The sequence below is a fragment of the Acyrthosiphon pisum genome, chromosome A1, assembly GCF_005508785.2.
Source record: "Acyrthosiphon pisum isolate AL4f chromosome A1, pea_aphid_22Mar2018_4r6ur, whole genome shotgun sequence".
Lineage (NCBI taxonomy): Eukaryota > Metazoa > Arthropoda > Insecta > Hemiptera > Aphididae > Acyrthosiphon > Acyrthosiphon pisum.
The window spans coordinates 78807905-78832229 of NC_042494.1; the positions used below are offsets into that span (position 1 = coordinate 78807905).

The 24325-nt window shown below is 28.3% G+C and overlaps 1 protein-coding gene across 4 annotated transcripts in view; it reads right to left on the bottom strand.

The window, feature by feature from the left end:
• LOC100168031 overlaps nucleotides 1-24325 on the bottom strand; it is a 40274-nt gene that overhangs the window by 2262 nt on the left and 13687 nt on the right. The window contains exons 1-2 of one of the 4 annotated variants that reach the window (XM_029487581.1): nucleotides 19738-20282; nucleotides 17278-17651 (exon numbers count right to left, since the gene is read on the bottom strand). In XM_029487581.1, coding sequence (XP_029343441.1) covers nucleotides 17278-17499 — 222 coding nt within the window. In that variant the 5' untranslated portion in view covers nucleotides 17500-17651; nucleotides 19738-20282. Of the gene's footprint in view, nucleotides 1-17277; nucleotides 17655-19737; nucleotides 20283-24325 lie in introns of those variants that run through there. The other 3 variants (XM_003243735.4, XM_029487580.1, XM_001946491.5) reach the window with 3 other exon arrangements.

The following is a 24325-nucleotide window of genomic DNA, read 5'->3' on the forward strand; positions in this document are numbered from 1 at the left end:
GACAGTAGGTATATATATTATGATAAATATCGATGAACAATAATTTATCCAACTTTTGTCGGTAGGTATTTACGAATAATTTCGGACTACATGCATCATAAATTGAGACTACTGAAACTCATTTACTCATAATTGATATTAGACTATATGTCTATATCATATATTCATATACCTTCATAAATATGTAATAAATTATGTACCTATTATCTGGTTTACCTCTGTGTTTGAATATTTTGAAAGGTAAATGGAAATATTTTAAAAATAAACTAGGTCGTCACTCGTAATACAGTATTATAGACGTAACTATCATAATTTAAAATGATTTATTATGAATGTACATTTTCCTCTTTTCTTTGTTATAAGTCACTAATGCGATTATTGATTGAAAATCTCACATTCTCACGGTAATTCATTAATTTGGCGAACAATGACATACTAAGTACCTTGCATCTACCTACTACAGTACTACCTAGGTACACATAATACATAATAGTAATGGAAAATTGATTGTACATTTGTACCTATAATAATATAGGCTAAAATAGTCCATATAGGATTGTAGTATTGTACTATTAAGAGTTTTGGTGCCATAGATCTATTTTTTATGCCCCCGCCCATGTATTGTCTTGTATAATTTTATTCAAATTTTCAGATAGATAATTATAATAATTTTGAATTTACAGGTAGGTACAATTATTATTTAATATCTATTAGTACAACTTTATATCGTAAATATTTTTTTAGATTTCACATTATAACTGAAATGACTATAAAAGGTATCCTCATTTATAGCTTATAGCCTACAGCCTTTTTAGCTTCTACCTACCTAGGGCTATTCGAGGCCAATAGATTCTTTCGGTATATAAGCTACCTACCTATACGAATATATGATAACATTTTTCAAAACTTTATATAGGTAGTTATAAAAATAAGATTTGATAGTCGACACCATGGGCTAAGATATTATATAGGGATCTTAGTCCATCATCGAACTGATGAGCGTTTTTCGGTTTTCGTTTATTGTTTTTTTTTTTTTCTTGAAAGCCATAATCATAAACATAGCCAACTTATAAAGATAGTACATTGTATATAAGTTTACATTGGTAGGTACATATTAATTATTATATTGTTATACTGACGTTACGGAATGTCTAGCTGTAAGACATTGAATTTAACAACTATAGCAGCTTTCGTTTATAACAATAATTATAATTATTATTAATGCTGGTTGTTTTTAAAAAAAAATATAAAATCTGAAGTAATTCCGAGCACAAGCACTACAAGGTTTATATAAATATATTAATATAATAACGGCTACGATAATTATTTATTTCTCATTGTTTTATTATTTTTATTATTATTAATACGTAATAATATAACAGCACGTCATACAAAAAATCGAAGCGGTTTTTGCTACAGCCACTACACGCACAAGTAGATACAAAAACACACACACACAAATATGATGTTCAAACTCGTGAGTAAAAAAATTTTCTTATGACATAACATTGCTACAGCAGGTACGTAGGTAGGTACTATAGTGTTTTCAAGATCGTTCCGATGAACTTGAGAGGTGTACAAATATACAATAATAACGAAAATATATAATTATCATGTACCTATATTAGAGTTCGGAATTACATTTATTTTTTTTCGATATAATAACGTCTGCAGAGCACAACATTATTAAAAATTCATGGCAGTCAATTATTTTCGTATAAATCATTACGTCACACAATATAGCTGGTTGATGCGACGAAAAATCGTGGTTTGACGTGCTGTATTTTTATTTGTTAGAGATTTACACAATTTCTTGAACTACCACTGCAGCTATATGTGTGGGAGAACCTACTCCAGGGGCTACTCAATATATCTACATATATAAGTGTACAATAGGTACGATAATTCTAATATAATAGGTACCTAGGTGTCTAGGTCGTAGGTAACACACTTATATTTCAATTCGCGAGTATAAAATATAATAATTGACTTCGGTTCGCGCCGCACTTTGTTGGCGAACCTAACCTTTCATTTATACTTGTAAGTTGCAGAATACTTTGACGCGTTGATCTCTACGGAAGTCGAATATAGTAGTAATTGGGCGGGCGGGCCTCACCTTGAACTATATCGTGTCAAAATTGGTTGAATTTCGCGAGAACAATATTACTATATATGTATTATATGGCATACGCCGTTCACTCGCGCTGCTGCAAACACTGCCGTTACACAACATATATATAGCTGGACAGAGCTCCTAAGCCATGCAAAATGTGTGTATCTAGGTACATAAAAAAAAAAAAAAACGTATTGACTGATGAATTTTTTTTTACTTACGATCAGTAGGTTTGCAGTATAAATGGATATTATATACAATAGCTATGGTTATTGCCGACAACAATATATTCAAGTTTATAAATAAATATAACCGTATTATATTGGCTACTTCAGCTATTTTATACATAATATTATTGTATCTATAATATTCAAAACCTACGATAATCTAATACTTAATTTAATGGGCTTGTGTGGTTGTGTATATTTTAGAAAAATGAATTTTTATTACGAGCAAGTAACAGCGGTCTGAAATTTGTCGTAAAAGTGAATAGCTATTATATTCTAATATTTCATGTTGTATATTAATATATTATTAATTGTTACACTATATAATATATTATTATGATTGTAGGTATTTACACAATAACACGGCAGAGGACGGCGTATTGCTACATTTTGTGTAATTTAAACTATTTTTTTCGAGTGTAGGTCCTTAAGAGGATGTCGCACCAAGGTTCGTAATCTTAAGGTTATACACGTGTAATCGCGTTACGGAAAAAACATGTTCACGCGCAGACAGATCGATAAAAACGAACGGGGAAATGATTTTGAAGCTACTAACCTGTGTATACAAGTATTCAACGCTTATTGTAATATTGTATAGGTAGGTATATAATATAATAAACATTCATAAAGACTCCCGCGCAGGCCGCAGATATATAAAAATGAAAATAAATGCACGTATATCATAATGTATAAAGTAAGTATGAAGTATTAACAATATGCATACCTAATATTATAATATAATATATCACATTAATTTTCATATAATAACGCTAAACTCTCAACGTTTATTATTAGATTTTTTTTTAATCAATTTGTAAGCTGCAGAATATAGATATTCAGAGATATACGCGCGAGATGCCCTCGAAAATGTGGTTTTATATTTAATTTGTTTTTGTTGCTATATGCAACATGTCTATATTTTATAATTGTATATATGAATATAGTATATATACATATTATAATATATATATTATTTAGTATACAATCGCGATTGATAATATTCGATCACGATAATTTGGAACTACGTTTTTTCCATATGTACTAATATAATATTAAGTATTATTAATATTCCACGCGAAAAATCTATAAACAGTACATTTTACCTAATTGTATATAGATTATAGATAGATAATGTATTCACGGAATAGCTAAAAAAAAAAGCTTCGATGTCATAAATATGTCAGTAAAAATATCGGTTATTATTTTTTTATTATTTTAATGACAGTTATTTTTTTTGATAAAATATTAAATTATCGCTAAACATTACTCGTGTTTGGTGTACAATCGTTCTTTATTATTTTATATTTATTATTAAATATCAAGTAGTCGTACTCTGGGGCACAATTTCAATTTATTTTGAAAGTGTGTCAAATTTTAGTCTGGCTAATTTTCACGGGCTATTTCAAAAATGTTTTGAACAAAAAGTCTGAAAAGTCCTATAATATAATAGCGTTGATAAAATTCCTGCAAAGGTTGACTTTATGAATAGTGAATACTATATTCTATATGAGCATACTATGAATTATATTTAAATAATAATCGTTTCGAAAGTTAACAATATTCAGATATTAATGAACCTAATGATTAACAATTAGGTAAACAGCACAATCGTTATCTCACATTTTTAATCTCATATTCCGAATTTCCTTAAAACTTTGATGTTATATAAAATCAAATTTAAAACGAGTAGGTAGTTATTCAATTCTAACTTATAAGTATACTTTAAAGTTTAGATGAGCTTATAGTTGAGAACTTAAGATAGTGGAGTAGTACTGGGATAACCCACAAAATGTCGATCTTCAACTCGCCGCTAATCCAAACTTTAAAGAATATTAAGTATAATTTATAAGTTTATAACAGCTGAATTGACCTAACTAATTAAGTGTAACTACACAGTCGAAAATTAATTTTTATAGATAAAAATTCTCAGTAAAATGTTCTGCTTCATATAATAGGAAATTAAAAAGGTATGTTGTCATTCAAAAACGTACAAAAGTAAAAAGTAACGAAAAATGATTGTAAAAATAAATACTATTTTTTAAATATTACCTATACCTATCATTAAAATATTATTAATACAATGTTTAAAAAAACTTTTCGAGAGAATGAGGGTTTACTGTTAAAATAATCACGCCCTGCGGTAGGCATAACAACAATTAAATATAAGGCTAAGATTCAATTTTGTCACAGGCCACCAAGGAAGTCCCAAAAACTAAAAACGCCCCCGTGGGTTGCACTATGTAGTCTGTACTATAGTTACTCATTACTCATTAGCCAACACCGAATAAGACGATAAAAAATTAATAATAATTGAGACTTATATGCGGTCTGGTGAACAGGATATAGAAAAACATTTTTGAGCAAGGACCTATATTATATAATATTATCATACTACCTAACCCACGCATATGCAGCTTGCGTACCTAATACCTATAGTGTTTCCAACCACACACAATGTGTTCAACACGAGTTTTCAAATAAGGTCTGATCCATGTCTATACAGTGGTGACGCTATTAATTTATTTTTAACGTGTATCATAGGTGAATGTTTGATTCTCCCGAGATTAGATTCACTATAGAGTATAGACTATAGGTACACCGTACACGTAAAATGTATTTGTATTATTTTAGTATATACCTAATATGTTAGACACAAAGTATAGACAACCTCTTCGGTGTAGGTATATCGACCTTATTATTACTATCCATTCATATTTATTCATACAAATTCGATTTCGGTGTGTTTCAGAAGCAAATTTATACCCAACCTAATGACATGAATGCGTTAACGTTTATATTAAACAGTAAACACTAACCACGTAAACGAAGCCGGACAAAATACAAAGTTGGTGGATTATTGTACTTAAGCCTTATACATTGGTCTTGTACATGGTTATTTCCTGATAGTACTTATGGGACAATAAACCGTAAATAAATATATACCTACACACGCAAATATATATTCTATACACAGTATACACCTATATATTTAAACAGTATTAAACTTACGCTCATTAAAACTTATATGGATATACCTACATGTAATACGTACACAAGTCTGCTGTAATAACGTATAGAGACATTTTTTTTACACCAATTTATTTTATCACTCTATGGTGAATATAAATCTTATATACTTAATTATAATTTTTGAAAAAAAAATTGGCTGTACAATTAAAAGTTAAATACTATATTTTTTATGGATATATTCTCCAATCGTCTTATATCATATTATTATTTTAATTACTTTATGCATTCATTAAATTTACCTATTGTATTATTTATTATATAAACTTTAAAAATTGTAAATACTTTCAATAAAATAAAGTATAAAATGTATTTTTATTTAGGTAATTCTATGTTTCTGACATCAATGGGTTAAAACTTAAAAATAAAAAATATTATAATTAAAACTATTAACTAGGTTAAGTAAACAATCATATGTAACAGGTAAAATACCAAAACAAAACAAATCAAATCATCAATAAGCTAAGTAACAACATAGAAACAATTATGCATTCTACCGAATAAGGATAAGGTAACAATTATGTAATACAATAACAATTAGTATAATTTTAAGTATAGTCAGTAAGTGTAATGTAACTAGGTTAAACTTAATACCGATGCTACCGATAGTGTTTCGACTGTAAAATTGATATTTAAGGAATATGTGAAGACAGAAAGAGGGTCAGTGAGTGGTGATCTTATGACTCGATTACCACTGACCACCAGTGTTAGAGACGTACATGTCACCACCCCCACCCATTTTCATTTTTCAACTTTTTCCAACGCCAATATTTAGTGCTCAATTCCTGCAAATTCCTGCCCACCATTTCCCGGAATTTCCTGCTCAATTACAACCCTCGCAAAATCCAAAAAACTATGGGTAGGGCGGGGGAAACGTTTCTTCCACCCCACCCATGGTCGGAAATTGACTTTTTCAGCACTAATATTTGGTGCTCCATTCCTGCCAATTTTTGCCACCATTTCCGGAGTTCCTGCTCGGAAACACGCCCCACAAAAATTAAAAAACCCTTGGTTGGGCGGGGAAACGTTTCTCCAGTCCCATCCAAGGTCGGGGATGGACTTAATATAAAATATAAGATAACCTTTTTTAATCTAGATAGAAATAGATAACTATACACTTTTTAGTTATATCAAAAATTAATAAAAATCAATTATAAAAAAAAGGTGGGTAAGTGGATGTAGCTCTGCTGTACAGCAGGTTACAAGTGGGTCACTGTATAATGGATAGAATTAAATTTGAATTCAATGATATAATATCACTGTATAAGAAAAACGATTCCGAGCGGAGACGGTTTGTCAGTCTAGGTATTATAGGTACCTATTATAGGTATACTTATCTATAGTATTAAAAAAAAATTGACCTATAATAGGTATTAATAATAAATTCCAAATTAATCATATCACAATATCCATCAGGTAACGCGTTATACATCAACAACAAACCGTGGTACTATCATAGATATATAATAGTATACTTAAGAAGTTTCAAGTATACCCACAAATAATATTATGCAATCACAACAAAATAACTAAAATAGTTATTCCAGGTTTTTTAATACGTAATTTCGCCCAAATTTGAAGTTAAAATGACTATAAAAATAAACTGTGCTTATGTATTTTTTAGAATTTTTGGTAACAGAATTAAATATTTACGTGGAATCTTGTTTTAAATTTTTCAATCCTTAGATATAAAAGTTGAACATTTTATACATTTTTAACTACAAAATAATTATTCAATTTTAAATATGATACATTTTTTCAAAATTTCAACCTCAAATGCTTATAAAAAATAATTATGCCTATGTATTTTTAATATTTTTCAACATGCTATTGTAGCAATGTATCAGGAGCCTTGTATTCATTTTTTACACTTTTTGGCCAAAATGATAAAACTTTATTGGTATTTATAGAAAAAAAAACTAAAAAAATTGAAAACTTACAATGTCCGTAACCAGCTCAAAAAGAGTCAAATTATTTTCAAAATTGTATTGTATGTAGTAAATGCTAATATAAACATTCAATGAAATTTTCAAATTTCTACAGTCACTCGTTTTTTAATTACAACAAAATAAGAAAATCGTTACGTAAGAAATCGAGTGAATATCAAATGTTGTAAAAATATGAATTTCAAACGCTCATAAAAATTTAATTTGAGTTTCTTATAAATATTTTTTTTTTATAAAGGTAGATTATCCTATAAGGAATCTTGTATTATATTTTAAAATCTTAGTTCTAAAAAGAAAAATTTTTACGAATTATTAACTGAAAATAATGCACTTTTTCTGTCCTAAAAGGTGATGACAGACACAAAAAAAAAAATAATAAAAAAAAAAAAAAAAACACACATCATTGTAAAATCAATACATTCATCTTTCCACTCAGAATCTAAAATGTATTTGAAAAAATTAATACAAATTACTCGCTGATAAAAAATCTATATAGGTATGATAAAAATCAGTATTTAAAAAAATAATTTATATTTGATAAGAAACCTATATAGATTTATAAAAAAAGAATCAATATTAAAGGTATATTTGATAGAAATTTCTAATTAGTATTTATAAAAAATCTATCTGATAAAAAAAAAATCAGTATTTAATTAAAAAAATCTATATTTGATAAAAAAATCCGTATTTAATGATAAAATCTATATTTGATATAACATATATTCAAAAAAATCTATATTCAATTAACAGTGTATATCTGATATTTTAAATTTATATTAAAAAATAATTATAAATTGTTTTATCAAATATAAGTGTTTTTTTAATATATTAAAATTATAAAAATCAGTATTTAAAAAAATAATTTGTATTTGATAAAAAACCTATATAGATTTATAAAATAAAATCAATTATAAAGGTATATTTGATATAAAATCAGTATTTATAAAAAAAAACTATTTGATGAACCAATTTATTTTCAAAAAACAAATATACACTAATATAAATAATAGTCTTTAATAAAAAAATTATACATTTGAAAAAAAAAAATAATTCTTTAAAAAATCAATATTAAATATGTAGCTGATGAAAATTCATTATTTAAGAATCATTTTTAATATTAAATATGATAAAATCTGTATTTGATAAAACATATATTCAAAAAAATCTAAATTCATATAAAAAACATTTATATTTGATAAAACAATTTATATTTATTTTTTAATATAAATTAAAAATATCAAATATACACTTTATTGAATATATATTGTTTTAAATATATGTTTTATCAAATATAAATTTTTTATAAATACTAATTTTTATCAAATATACCTTTAAAATTGACTCTATTTTATAAATTTATATAAGTTTTTATAAAATATAAATTATTGCTTTAAATACTGATTTTTATCATATTAATTTAATATTGATTTTTTTATCAAATATTGATTTTTTTAAATATAAGTTAATTTTATCAAACAGATTTTTTTAGAAATACAGATTTTTTATCAAATATAAATTATTTTTTTAACCATGATTTTTATATACTAGATTTAATATTGATTTTTTTAATTAAATACTGATTTTTTATCAAATATAGATTTTTTATCTCTGGAATGGAAATATTGATGTTGGAAAAAGTTGAAAAAAACAATTTCCGACCATGGGTGGGGCGGGAGACATATGTCCCCAGCACCACCCATAGTTTTTTGGATTTTGCGAGGGCTGTAATTGAGCAGGAATTCTGAAAGTGGTGGCAGGAATTGGCAGGAATATTGGCGTTGGAAAAAGTTGAAAAATGAAAATGGGTGGGGGTGGGGACATGTACGTGTGTTAGAGCCAGGTGGTGACTCCTGTGACTCGATCGCCACTGGACGTCAAAGTTTTAATAAAAGTGCTTATTATAATTAAAAGGCTCGTCTATTTGTGTACATCTGTGATCGGTGTATACGACAGCTATTTCTCTTTTATCTTATAATATGCTTATTGTGCCTCAAGATACAGATTATAAATTATTTTCTAAATACAATTATTGGTTTACATCCTGAACCTTAAGTATATTTTTCTTGAGTATTATAATATTATTATCATTTTACAGAAAATATTTAGATGTAGCGTATATATTATATAGGTTCGGCCCTATTAGCGAAATATCGTTGTACAAAACGGCGAAAAAAAAACTTTATAGTTTATAATACTGACGTCACGCTCGGCGATGCGGCAACACAACACGTTTTCGTCTCGCCCCGGTAACAGTTGCCAAATTGCCTTGAACGAAGGTCTTTCTGGAGAAAGACTTTTCGGAGCCCGACTTTAGTGAATGTGTGTGTTTGTGTGTTTTTGTGTGCGCTTATAATATACTATATGCTCGGTACACACATACACAACACCCATGCTTAGATACAGGTCTGAGAGTGCATTAGCCTTCGTTCGTGTCGGTCAATCTGGCGATTCTCGATTAAACCGTTTAAAACGTTTTGTTTTTTTTCTATATTATAGCCATATATATAGGTAACCCGACGATCTAATTATTCGCTGAAAAATAGGTAGGTATACGATCTAGAACTCTGATTTGTATAGTTTCCTGTTCTACAAACTAAGGTTAATATTATTATAATAGAGAGTAACTATTATACGCGATTCGTTTCGTTTTTAGATCGATTTACATAATTGTATGTGAATTCGTTTACATCTATAGTATTATAAATTTACGTAATTATCGTTAAAACCATAAGCGCTAAGGGGTGGGGCTTTTAATCTCTGAACTCGTATAATATCGCTTCAAAATAAATAAATAACGAATTTGAATTTTTGAAAAACAAATGATTTTTTCATCAGTTACTAGAATCAATCGATGTATTATAAATTATAACCATGAAAGGATTATTTTATACCCTATAGTGATAGTGTAAGTATAATTACAGGTATTAGTATTAAATAATAATATTAGTTATAAGTAATACATCTTTACAAAACGTATCATCGCACTATTTATCAGCATTGCGTTGTTGATAGTGTTTTATTGAATTATTGGGTACTTATAGTCTATAGATACTGCCATACTGGTAATACTGTAGATGGTATAAACCTTTTACCATTGTATACGATCTAATATGGTTACAAATATGAATTTGTTAAGAAGTTCGTGGTATGTCAGCGCAGTTATAAATAATCAAACAGATAGGTAACACAATACCCTAAGGCCCACGAAGTGCATAGTAAAATGCTGCCAGTGTCACGGACATATTATATTTACCACAAATGCCAGTGATAACACTGCAGTGTACGTGGATGTTATTAGGAGTATAAGACAATAGACTTAACTACATCATAAGACATGGTACCTGCTATGATACTTTATAATTTGTAGCTGTTAAGTGTTCTGTAATGTGTATTCTGTATGGTCAGTTGTATATTTATCTATTTCATCGTAAATAACTCAATAATAACAAGCTCTATTCACTCAAAATTAAAAGTATGTAACTACTACCTACCTATAATATACACATACCTTTTAAACAACTTATAGTAAATTACAATGCATCTGACTTATTTGTTAAGGAAAATGTAGCTCAATATTTTAGGACTATAATTATTGTTGTGCTACTATAGTTACAACTTTTACTGGTCCAAGCTTAAACAGTGAAATAAAACTATGCATTTCATTGTTTTCAACGAGCATAATTAAAGTAGGTAAATACTGTAAAATATATGACTAACGACGACGACGTTTATTTGTCGCTCACGGAAATTCTTGATCTATAAGAAATTGATTAGTATTTTTTGGTGCGGCTACATGCACTTATGTGTCAGTACTAGCTCACCACTTATCAGTATTATTTTATAACATTATTGTTACTTATATTGACAGTTTCCCTGCATGTTATTATGGATTAGCTACTAGTGAACGGAACTAAAAAAAGTACCTACCTACCTACCTATTATATACCCACGCCGCGCCCCCGTAAGTTATTTATTCTCTAAGTGCCTAGAAGCACTTGTATAATATAGGTAATACACTTGATAAATCTAAAACTATCCTAAACACCGCCACGCCACTGCACGCGGTCACCGATACCGTGGCACTGTACATTGACAAGTGCGTATCACACTCGACCGAGATAATATAATGTAAATTATATTTATATTTTCGAAACGACGGCAGCTGTTACCGTAGTTGTATGCCCGCGCGAAGCACGCAATGATATAGGTATTGTTAAGACGTTCCTATCTATTATTGGTGCGCTCTGTAAACTATCTTTAAAGTGTAAACAACGTATAGCATAGATTAAACAATACCACACGATATATAATATACATATTTGCAGGTACACAGAACATTCGATCGTCGTCTATAAAACGCATCGCACATGTCCCGTGCAACAAGTGTGTACAAATTATAGTTTCGTGGCGATTCACGACACCGTTGGAAATGTGCCAAGAATAATACCATATCGTTTACAATAAAATATATAATCATCATATTATTATCCTTAAGCCGCGGACCTTAAGGATTACGATTTATAATGTAATATTATTCCGTGTGGAGTAATGAGTTATGTGTATAGGCTATTATTTGTTTCGCCCATTCCTAGATGACATTCGCGGATTTGGCGCCGATTAATTTTATTTGCGCACCAGGAAACATATTATTTTGAAATCAACTATCGAAACATGTTTCGACTACCTTTATGATTCTAATTATTATTATTATTACAACCCACCAACTACAGCTATAGACTATATTATAGTAGCTAGCATTACTATACGGCTGGACGCGTCGATAAAACGTAATTATATCGCAACGTCCTGCACATATTATTATTAATATTTGCTGGGTACTGCTGCAACTGTTGGTAATTATTATTTATTGCATTTTAATAAATTAACTATATTATAGTATAATAATAATATAGTCTATAGACGTATATGCATATTCGCTGCAAAATGTGCTCATATCATCTGATCACGTAACGCTTACAATATACCTACCCTGCCACAATATTATAATAATAGTTTGTTAATTAATATTCTTTACTATTGCACATATGGGTGCAGTTGCACTGTTGCAGTTATACTTTCTGTTTTATTATAAGTGAATATTATTGTAGATAGGTGCCAAGCCAAAATGAAGAGTATAAATTCCAAATTAAGAAACCAATAAAGGTACCTTTTATAACGTCATATGGACATAAGGTAAACTGTAAAATAATCCAGAAAAAAATACATAACATATAAACAATACATCTATTGATCTATCTATACGACTATACTTATAACTAGTTAGTTAGTAGTTATATATTTAATAATAATAGTCACAAACCAAGGAAGAGAAACGCATTTTAGGTTACCTAGTAAAAGTGTGTACAATTTATATTGTTATCGTTATGATTTATTCCGATATCTCATTGTGCACCAACTATTCAGTGTATTACTGTACTACCGACAGTGTACACCTAACTCAGTGAAGCAATATATATGTATATTATATTTAATTTGTTTCAAAACAAATTATATTCAATTGTTGTATGAAAACTTGGCCTATACGAAATAAAAAATATAATAGCGTAACGAAACTTGATCAGTTTTATATACCTTGGTAATAATATAAACCGATACGTATATATACGTCAATGAAAACTGTGCATTGAATTTATTACTACCTGGCTGGTAATAATCATACATTTTTGTTTATTAAACGATACCTACGAACTTTATTCAAAAACATGAAAACAAATATTTTAATATAAAAATGTTACGTGTTATTAATATAATAATAATATCTTTATTTTCAAGCATAGATAGCTGAGAGATATTTCTGATTTCACAATCAAAACTAATAGTTAGGTATATAGTAGGTACAATTGGCATATTCGAATATAGATACCATAGATACAATACAAAAGTATAAAACATAAACTGCCCTGAACGCGTTTTGCGTATAAATCAAATACCGAACTAAATAGGTAGGTACAGGATATATTTTGTTTGATTGCGAGATTTTACGTATCGAAATATTATCATGATTCATGAATCATGGCTATCGATCACTTTGAACTGAGTGGTCATAATGTGTTTTAAAATGAAATATTTTGATCCAATACATCGACAAAAAAATATAACGTATAACTTATCATATATGTTATACAGTATATACTTATTGGTACGCATGGTATTCAAATTTCAAAGTCGATGACATTATCAAAGTGTCAACAAAAAATAATTATACCACATGAGCAACGGACGATTGAAGATAAGATATTTAAATTTATAAATACTTTTAAATTTATTCGATACAATATCGGTAATAATAACTGTTATTTCTTATTATGACACAACCAATACGAATATGATTAATAATATATATTTTGCTCCGAGCGTCCAATAGGTACTCTACTACTGTCTCGCGTTGGCCTACGGACTACATCCTATACAATTAATGTAAATTATTATGAATACAAAACTGTTCTACAATATGTTTGTCACAAATATATGGTTAACAATAGTTTTGGTCAATATTATTCGCATTCGATTATTAGAAATCTATGTAACGCATATACCGCAATGTTTAAATAATTTTATCTGTCCGAAAATTTTTTATCACGCAGGTAACTTTATAGTGCTTTCGAAAACGATTTGCAAATAATAATACTGCATAAAATATATAAAATAAGTAATACAATGTTGTTAGTACACTTCCTTGCTATAAAAATCTGTTTTTTAATTAAAATATACCCTCAAGTCAATTTAATATTCCGAAAAAGGTATTAAGGAGCTGAGTTATTATTATGAAAAAAAAATGAGAATACTTTAATTTCAGAGATGTGATTAAACTTTAAAACAAAATTTTATTATAATATAAATCATATTTTATACAATTAAAATGAAAGTAGATAGAATAGGTTCATAATATAATATTGAAAAATATATAACGCTGAACGACGATCTATGGGAGCAATGAATTTGAATTTTTCAGTGTTAAAAATATTTTAAATATTTGTTAAAAGACAATGATATTATAGGAGCAAGGTAACTCTATTAGCTAATCTGGGAGGTTTTATAATGCTCATGGCTCGTGCAGAACAATAGACACGTCTACCTGTGTGGTGTGTGGGTATGTAATGCGGGCACGTCTATGCAAATATTCGAATATTAATATTATAAGCATAGGTCATCGAACGAATTTACCAGAGCATTGAACATTATAACAATAAATATTATCAAGCTATTCACGTTTACGTACCCCCTGGTCCCTAATGGTAATTGTGTAAAAATGATTGGTATATTAATTCTACTTTACGGGACACCTCTTTTTTTGTTGCAATTTTTCTTTTTGAAACTTATGTAATTAAGTACACTGAAAACAATGATGAAGTCAGCATTTGGCGCTCTTGAAGTTACGACACTTCAAAGTTAGTATACAAAGAGTAGGGGAAATTATAAGAGTGGATATATACGGCGATTACCTTGTGACCAACTTGAGGTGGTGTTGCATAGCAAGTCGAGAGATATTTTTGATTTTTTGTCAGAGCGCAGCGCAGCGAGAGCGAGTGGCAACGCGGGCATCACTGACGTCCCCCCAAAAAGGGATGTCCCGTGAAGTAGAAAGTTCCCATAAATTAATAATTACGTACCTAGTTATAACTTACAAGTACCTGTGGATCAGTAGTAATTAGTAAGTCACGATTATGTGTTCTTAGTCACTAATTATTATTAGGTAGTAATAATGTGTGATAATTTCCATAATAATATATGAAATTCGTAGATACTAGATACAAAACTCAGTAATATAATATAATAAATAAAAAAGAATAACTATAATATAACATGTAATAACCACACGCTGGTAAACGAAACTATCCTGTCTCATAGCGCATTTAGCTTATTTTTAATTTGAAGGTTACTTTGATGATAATACCTATTAATTTCTGGTCATTACTATCATTACATACACGATACACCGCCTGCAGTAAACAATTATTATATATTTTGTTAAGTACAATGGGTGGTTGATGGTGAATTGTGATATCCTGAAACCCCCTCTCCACCGCTAACCGACTGTTAAAAGTTTTCCAAAATAAATGCCATTAGACGACTTTAATCAACAATGTCGAATGCCACCGGCAGCAATGTGTTACGTAATATTGTTATAATAATTAAAAATCGTATTTCGTATAACAGGGCTCGAGATAACTAGGGGGTGACTCACATGATATAGTGTTTGTCGCCTGCCTACTTACTTGAACACAAAAATACAGAGACACGTTATTGAATAATTTTGTGTTCATTTCAAAGTTAGATTCACAGGCACAAATATTACGGTAAGTACTTATAAAGGTTATTGACGCATAATTTGTTTTTGTCACCATAGCAGTGATTGGGAAATATCGACGTAACGAACGACTTAATTAAAAACTATGATCATCTACACAGGCTATAATCAGGTCTTTGGAGTTCAGCTACTTGAGTTGTATTCAGATTTGTCGAAAACCACATAGAATTCAATTTAATTAATTGATATATATATAGTATATACACCAAGTAATTTATTTTACTTGGGTAGCTATATAAATAATAATCATAAACACAATTTTCAAATTTAAAACGATAATAACACAAACCCGTTTTGAACAACTCAAAACGAAATTATTTGATAGTTATTACGAGGTCACAAAAAGCACCAAAAAAAGTCTGCAATAAGTATCAAGAAATCAAGTTTTTTTTACCAATCCGGATATTACATAAATTATTTAAATTGAGCATTTTTCAAGTATACTATTGAATCACAACCACTCTACGATTATTAACCTTATCTAGTTGCACAGTATATAAGGTTTATATTCGATATAACGTTAAAAATATAAAAGAAAACAATTTGTAAATCGGTGTCTAAAAACAATTTTTCAACACGATTTAAATCTAAAAGATTAAAACTACTAGTTTAAAATAAAATCTTTGATTTTACAACTCAAAATATAACGGGTGTCAGTAAATAACTATAAAATTAATTTGTTTTCTAAATTTTACTTGAGAGCCAAAACTGCAACATTTAAGCGTTCTTATAAGTTACAATACGGAATACTCGCGTCGACAATCGGTTTTTCTAGTAACCTAACTTTTTATTCAATCAATGTAAAGTTACAGAAAACGTTTAGTTTTATAGACGTGGTTTGAAACCGATTTAAAATCTTTGACCTTTGATTTTTCTAAATTATATATCTATCTAATATGCTCGGAACTAAAAGATACTGCTATAAAATTTCCTTATAACAGACCACCTTTTTACGGAAATCTCCTTACTTTGAAAAATAACAACAGTCCTTTATATAACGTATATCCTATATTATATTTTAGACTCCCTATAACGGAAATGTTCATAACTACAATGACACTCCAGTCAAGAATAAAATGTTGTATTTTTAATTTTTATAGATCACTATTAAATAATAGATTTGTAAATTGTATTGATTTGTCAGTTTATCACCTTTTAGTTCTGGACAAATCGTTAAATAATGGTCCTTCACGTGGATGTTTGTGAGTATCGCAAACTTAGCGGCGCACCCAGGATTTTATTTTTTGGGTGGGCGGGGGCTAAATAAAATTATTTTTTAATTGTAATAGTATTTATTTTTAAATATGTACAGAAATCCGAAAGTACGCTTGTGCGTGATCTTATAGTTAGATAGTTGATAATTTTTTTATATCATAATTTAAAGTCGATACCTGATAAGGTTAATGATAAGATTACCAAAACGTTAATCATTTATTTTTGTGTAGGGTGGGGGTCTTAAGCCCGTTAGCCCTCCCTTTGTGCAAACACAACATACCTAATATATTATGTACCTATCTATAATAAGAAAGTGGATTTTCGAAAAAAAAAAATCGATTTAGCACTTTTTGGTCTCGTGTCCACGTTACGTTCTAAACTTCTAACAATATTATAATATCTTATAGGTACTCTACTCACGTCGTCTTCGTCGTCACGCACGCTGTTCATCCAGAAGCACATGGCCATGCATATGAGCACTGCGCCCGAGGCGACCAGGCCGACTCCGATGTACCGGACAGCCGGCACAGGTTTCGTGTGGTGGTCGGCCAGCCCGAGCCAGTTGAATAGGGCGCCGATGCACACCAGTGTCATGCCAAACCGGTACGGTCGTTGCGATTCTTCCGGCACGATCAGCGCCATTTCCGGGTGTGTGGTGGTCTCAGCGATGTTGGCGACGCTCGCGCAGTGGTTGCCTGTTGTCGTCGTGCCAGTCGTTTTCAGTAGATTATAATAATATTTTAATATTATTCCGTCGACTACCGCACCATCGGCACTTGTTGCTCCGACTGCGACTGCTGAAACAATAATACGACAACGCGGATGCAGTGAGTCTGACTACGCTGAGCTAACATATCGATTTGCACATTTTCAAAAACATCGTATATCTTAATTTAATCATTCCTATGCGCATATATTTTTATATTATGTAATATTTTTAGGTATATACAATTTTTGGCCGACAGATCGCGTTTTTTACGTGGTTTTCGTCCAAAACCTATGAATTAATTATTATATTCGTCGTTTTCTATACAATATCGTAATATATAAAAAAAAAAATATGGTGAAAATATACCACGTCAAGTCGATACCTGTTTAATGTATTTACGCATAAATATAATATTAATTAAATATGTATAGTATGGTATTAAATAGATTTTTAAAGAATAACTAACAATTCATAATCAATATATTACAATGGTGCCTTTATTTAAATTTTAGACTTTCCTATAAATTATAATATTATCTAGTTGACCGATTGTTTTAATAAAAATAATAGATTTGATGAGTATATTATTATTATCGAAAAACGATTTTTGTGTTATTATTTATTTTAATAATATATATAGGACATAGGTACTCAAACACATTATTAAATTATTCGCTAATCGCTGCACTGAAAAGAACTGTATATTGTACGAGTACCTTGCATGTAAGTATTACAATGATGAGCATTGTGTTAGGTTCATAATTTCGGCATTCGTTAAAAAAAAAAAAACAGTTTTAATAGAAGTTGAACGGTTCATGAAAACAGTAAGTACCTACCTACGTGAAAACTTAAGGTGAATGAACCAAATTTTTTTTTTATATAAAAAAAGTAATTTCTTTGATTTGCTTTCCTTTTGTCAATCGTCACTGATATACAGCAGCAGTCGTTTGCTGTAGCCTGCAGACATCTATACAAGTATACAACTTCACGGTTCACTAAACGCATAGCACTTCACGCACTATTAGTATCACTTCCTAACAATATACACACAACAACACCACAGTGAATAGAGTACCTATTATTTAAAACTCATTCCACGAATATAATATTATTATAATAATATTCAGTGATATTTTTCTCCAGCGAAAACTAATAACTGCTATCAGTTCATAATATTTATATAATAATTTCTTGATTAGTATCGTAAATTGAAATTTCACGTTTTATAATATAGCAGCGGTAAATATAAACGATAATACAGTAATTAAATAGGTATATACACTATTGAGTACCCATATAAAATAGATATGCGTTATATCTATCCATACTTTAATAGTTTAATTGCTTTAAACACTACATAATATACCTTTCCATATAAGTACCTATGCCTACATAATATGAGTACAAGGCGAATCGCTCAACAATTTATATGGCTAATATTTTATGTTGGATTATTGCGCGGTAAACTCTTTTATTTACTACCCCACTACGAAATAATGAACTGCAAACGTATAAAATGAAACAATTTTTACACGGAGCAAGGCGTAGTAATGTTTGTGCCTACATAAATGCACAATAATACAATCAAAGAATACCATGATATGAGGTTGAATGTCTATTAATGTTAATGCAATAGTACTGTACTTATATACCTATTACATAGTATTATATTATATGTATTGTTATAATATACGTACTCAAAAAACGATTCTGAGACAACATCGATTTACCCAAAATTGGTTGAAATTGGTATAAAAATGCACAAATATGGATAAAGGACGCGAGATGAAAGTTGATAAGCTTTTTTAGTGTTAGTAGTAACAAATTACATATCTTTGTAAATAAATAATGGAAATAAATAAATCATAAAGATTATTCATAAATCATAATAATATATAATAATATATGGTTAACAAACATAATATGAAACCTACTCAATATTGTCCACAATACACAATATTAGATTTGTATATTTTGTTATTTATTGATATTTACAATTTGTTAACAATATAAATATGTAGATAATATTACCGTAATGTAAACTTATGTAGCACTAATGGCCAAGCATTTGAAGCAAATTTTTTTATAAAAAAATGTAAGTATGTAATAAATTATGAAATGCAAAAATTAGAAGCTAAAATATTAAATTTATATAATGAGTTGACACGTACTTGAAATACCAATAGACCATAGGATTGTTATTAACTATAATCAAATTGATGTAATAAAAGTGTATAATATTCGAAATTCTTCGTAGAAAGTTTTACATCAAACTATTGTTATAAAATTAAACTAATTACATTTTTTAGAAAATAATGTTATAATAATTAAGTTCAGACTTAACACAATTTTTTTTGCTGTATAGACATTAGACACTGTTGTTAAGACACTAAGAAGTGTAAATAGCCTTTAAAAACAATGAATTATAATTTATTGACTATAGTTACGTTTACTTTAACATTACAATATTCATATTATGCGATTTAAATAAAATTTGTTCATTCCTCTCATTCGTTTACAACGTTTTTATCTAACCAGTCTACAGTTGTGACTGATACCAAGTTTTAATTCATGGGTTATAAGTGGGATATAACTTAATCTCTTATTGTATTATCAGATGTTTTCTTCTAATAAAGGTTAATCGTTTTTACCGACACCTTGACTTTGTTTAAACGTCAACTACCTATACTCTATAGTCTATAATAACTACCTAGTTTATTTACATGCACCGTATATAGGTACGTACAATATTTTGATATGATACACCCAGTAACAAACAATACAATTTGTACGTAAACAAGATATTATATCAATACAATAATATAACAATAACAGTACGTAAAAAGTAATAATAAGTACGTCGTTCATGAATAAATTATTATATAAGTTACATTTTGTTGTAGGTAAATGCAAATAAAAGAACTCATACGTCATATTATATAGTATTATTCAAATTTTAATTGTTAGTTTGTTATAATTACTATGCGTGTAAACTGATATGTACACGTCATAATATAAACGAATGTATGCATATATAGATATACCTATATATTATTATTTGTATAAGAAAAATAAATAAGAATGCGTAGGTAATTAATATTATTTATTTATAAAATGAACTACTCATTTAAAACACATTCTAATTAAAACTTCAAATAAATATTTTATATAATATATTTATTAATTTAATATTACGATATAAGAGCACTATTATACAATAACAAATATGATCGGGGGGACGAGGTGGCCGAGTGGTCTAAGGCGTCGGTTGCGGCGCTGCCGTAGCCGGTTCGATTCTCGGCCACTGGGCGGCATTTTTCTTCGGGAAAGTCACGGTGTCCGGAGAACAAGTGCCACCATACCCCACCCGGGCATGGCAGATACTTACGGGTGCCCAAATCTAAAATTCTGCCAAAATCCAACACACACGTGTAAACAAACTATAGTTACTTCCCCTACAGTACCACAGGCTAATAACCTTGGCAGTTGAAGCCTTAACTCTAAAAAAAAAATATATGATCGGTTCGAATACATCAAATTTACATAATATTTAGGCTGCCTTAAATTAATAATTTTCTATATTTGAAATACTATTTTAGGATTTTAAGTAGGTACACTATACTAGTTTTTACTATAGCTAACTTCAACTTTCAACAATTTTCAAAATTTGATTTTGATATTATATCGGAAACTCCGAAGATAACCGTACTTGGAACATGTAAAGTTAAAAACGTATATGTCTTTTAAACTAAACATCATATAATAATTATGTTAACAAAAAGATATTTTTTTTCAATAATGTAATTTTGTAGACTTTAAATTAGGTACAACAAATATTTTTAAAATTTAATAGTTTTCGAAATAAAGAGAAAGTCTTACGTCTCTTACGTTGAAAAAATCACTTTGTAAAGTTACATATTATAGTTACCTATTTGTAATATAGTTTATAAAATGTACATTTATAATTAGTGGTAAATAAATTAGATTTTTATATTCTCCTCAAATCAAAAGTTTACGCATAGTACATAATACAAGTTATTTAATATTATTATATAATTTATATTTACATAAAATATTTTTAAGTAGACTAAGTTAATTTAACACTTAATAACTTTATATAACCAAAAATCTATTATAATTTATATTCAAAAAAAAAGTTAAGACATTCGCTTTGATTTAGAAATGTCATATATTAAAAAAATCACAGATATGAGTGGATTTTTGCAGCATTAATATTATTCCGTACAACATTATATAAGTACCTACATAATATTTGGAATCGTAAATTTTTTTTATAATTCAAAATTTTAATTATCTACTTTGTTATAAAAAAAAAAAACAACTGCTTTAACATAACTAAAACAATTTATGATCTATTTGTATGTATTCGGTAGTGGACACTGAACACTATTAATTTCTTCACACAAGTACATAACATTATAATTTTCATGATATTATGACATTATATATATGTTATCTTGACAGTTATTTTAAAAAAAATATACTATAGGTAAATCCATCATTTATATAATACTTTAATACTTTTATACGTCTAATATCAGTACATTGCCTATTTGAATAACTAATTTATTATTAGTAGGATGTATAGTAATTTAAATTTGATTTCATGTATTAGGTACAAGGTAATCCTAAAACAATATAAATGTATGATATTCAGCGAAAATCCGGCACTCTTAATGTGATCCGGAAATATGGAATTCACCATTATTACTAAACAACTCTATGTACCTATCTATATAATTTAATTTATAAGCTTTATTTTGGTATGTTAATAAAAAAGTAATTATTTAATTTAAGTTTTGAGTGCTTATTATGGTGTAAAAAAGTACAAGCTCGTAATAGTTATTTAAATTCAAATAGTACCTACCTAAAAGACATTTAATAATATTATGTTTTTATGATAAGATGTTTATAAAATAGTTAAATTAGATTTAAATTCTCAAAAAATGTATGAATCTACTGAATCAAGAAGGAAGTGTTGTTTACTAATTTATAAATATCTATAACAATATAAATAAAACATTACTGTATACTTTTCATTATCAATTAAAGATCTAATGAGTCAAATGTAGCACAGATAAGTATTCCATAAGCTATGACACTTCAGTTTTTTTGCTAAGAAAATTGTTACACCAAAAAAATATGGTGCAAACGGGATATATATATAGAGTATTCGAGAGGACATTCGTTTCGCACTGCTATATCTAAACGCATGACAGTATAATTTTATTATTTTTGTTATTGAGAATAAGCAGGCAGCTGGTGCTAAAATAAATTTTTTTGTTCGGATAAATTACAAGTTAATAATTACGTTCTATGAATATATATTTCATTGACTCTGGACGCCACAAGTAGGATATATTATTTTTATATTTTTTTCTTCTTCTTTATAGGTACCTGCATCTATACAGAACGGTAGATACTCAGGTATTTAATCTCGATCGCAATTTTACCTTGTACACATAAGTAAAAGATTGTGTTTTTAATTAATTTAATTAATTACATGTTGTACATATTCACTAGGCAGTATAAATATTCTATTATTTCCGTAACTACTGAAATCTATTTATATACATTGATTTTTAGCCTTCGATAACTTTTAAAAAATATTCGTATGCAACTCAAATTTGCATGTTTATGTTTTATCAAAACATTATTGTCGGTAGTATAAATATTAAGATATGTACATTAAAATTAAATAAAAATAATTTCTTGGGTACCTACTCTCAATGAAATTTAATGAAAATAAAATTAATTTTTATTTCTAACTCTAACAGTCTTTTTTAAAAATAAAATAAATAAATCTTATTGATTGGTACTTCATGGTAAATATTAGTTAATTAAAATTTTCAGAAATGACTCCAAATGCGAAATCATGTTATGTGTATATATTTTCATCAAATGTAAACATTAAAATAACATAACAAGTGTTAAAAACTTTAATTTAATAACTGCATAATAGGAACTTATTAATGTTAATAAGCATAATATGATTTGTGTACCTATATAATATATAAGTGATTAATCGAAAATATTTAAATTTATTTTACTATTTTTTGTATAAGTAGGTAATATATTTTATTTAATTGTGTCATACCTATCATACAGTATAAAAATAAAAACTAGACATGGCAAATATACTCTTATTGATTGTAGGTATATATATATACCATATATACTTATACAAGTAGAAATTATATAGTATATTAATTACTAAAAAAAAAGTTTTATATAAAACTAGGAAGGTGTGTTTTTTGAAAACTACCTTGACCTTGCTAAGACATACTATTATCTAAAGTCTATTTGACAATGAAGGCTAATAAACCTTTTTTATAAAACATATGAGTATCTAGATTTATATGAAAAAAATCAGTACGTATAGGTACTAAAAGTTTAATATATTATACCTCGTCATTAAATTTAATCATACAATATTCATCAAAAGTTAAATAATAATAAAAATGTTAAGTTAAATTGAACTCCGTGTTGCATATTTTTTTAGTTTAATGCAAATAATCATATTATAAACGGGTATTGGTATCAAATGTTAGTGTTCTTTAACGAGATTTAGTCAATGTTATATTAAAGCACTTATACCCATGATGGTATTACGTCTTGTACGTGTCAATATAAGAAAATAAAATTACGGGGATTTAAATTAACCTACTTATTCATATTATCTGCAGGCATTTAATACAGGCGTTTAATATTGTAATGGTTTTTTAATACGCATTTCGC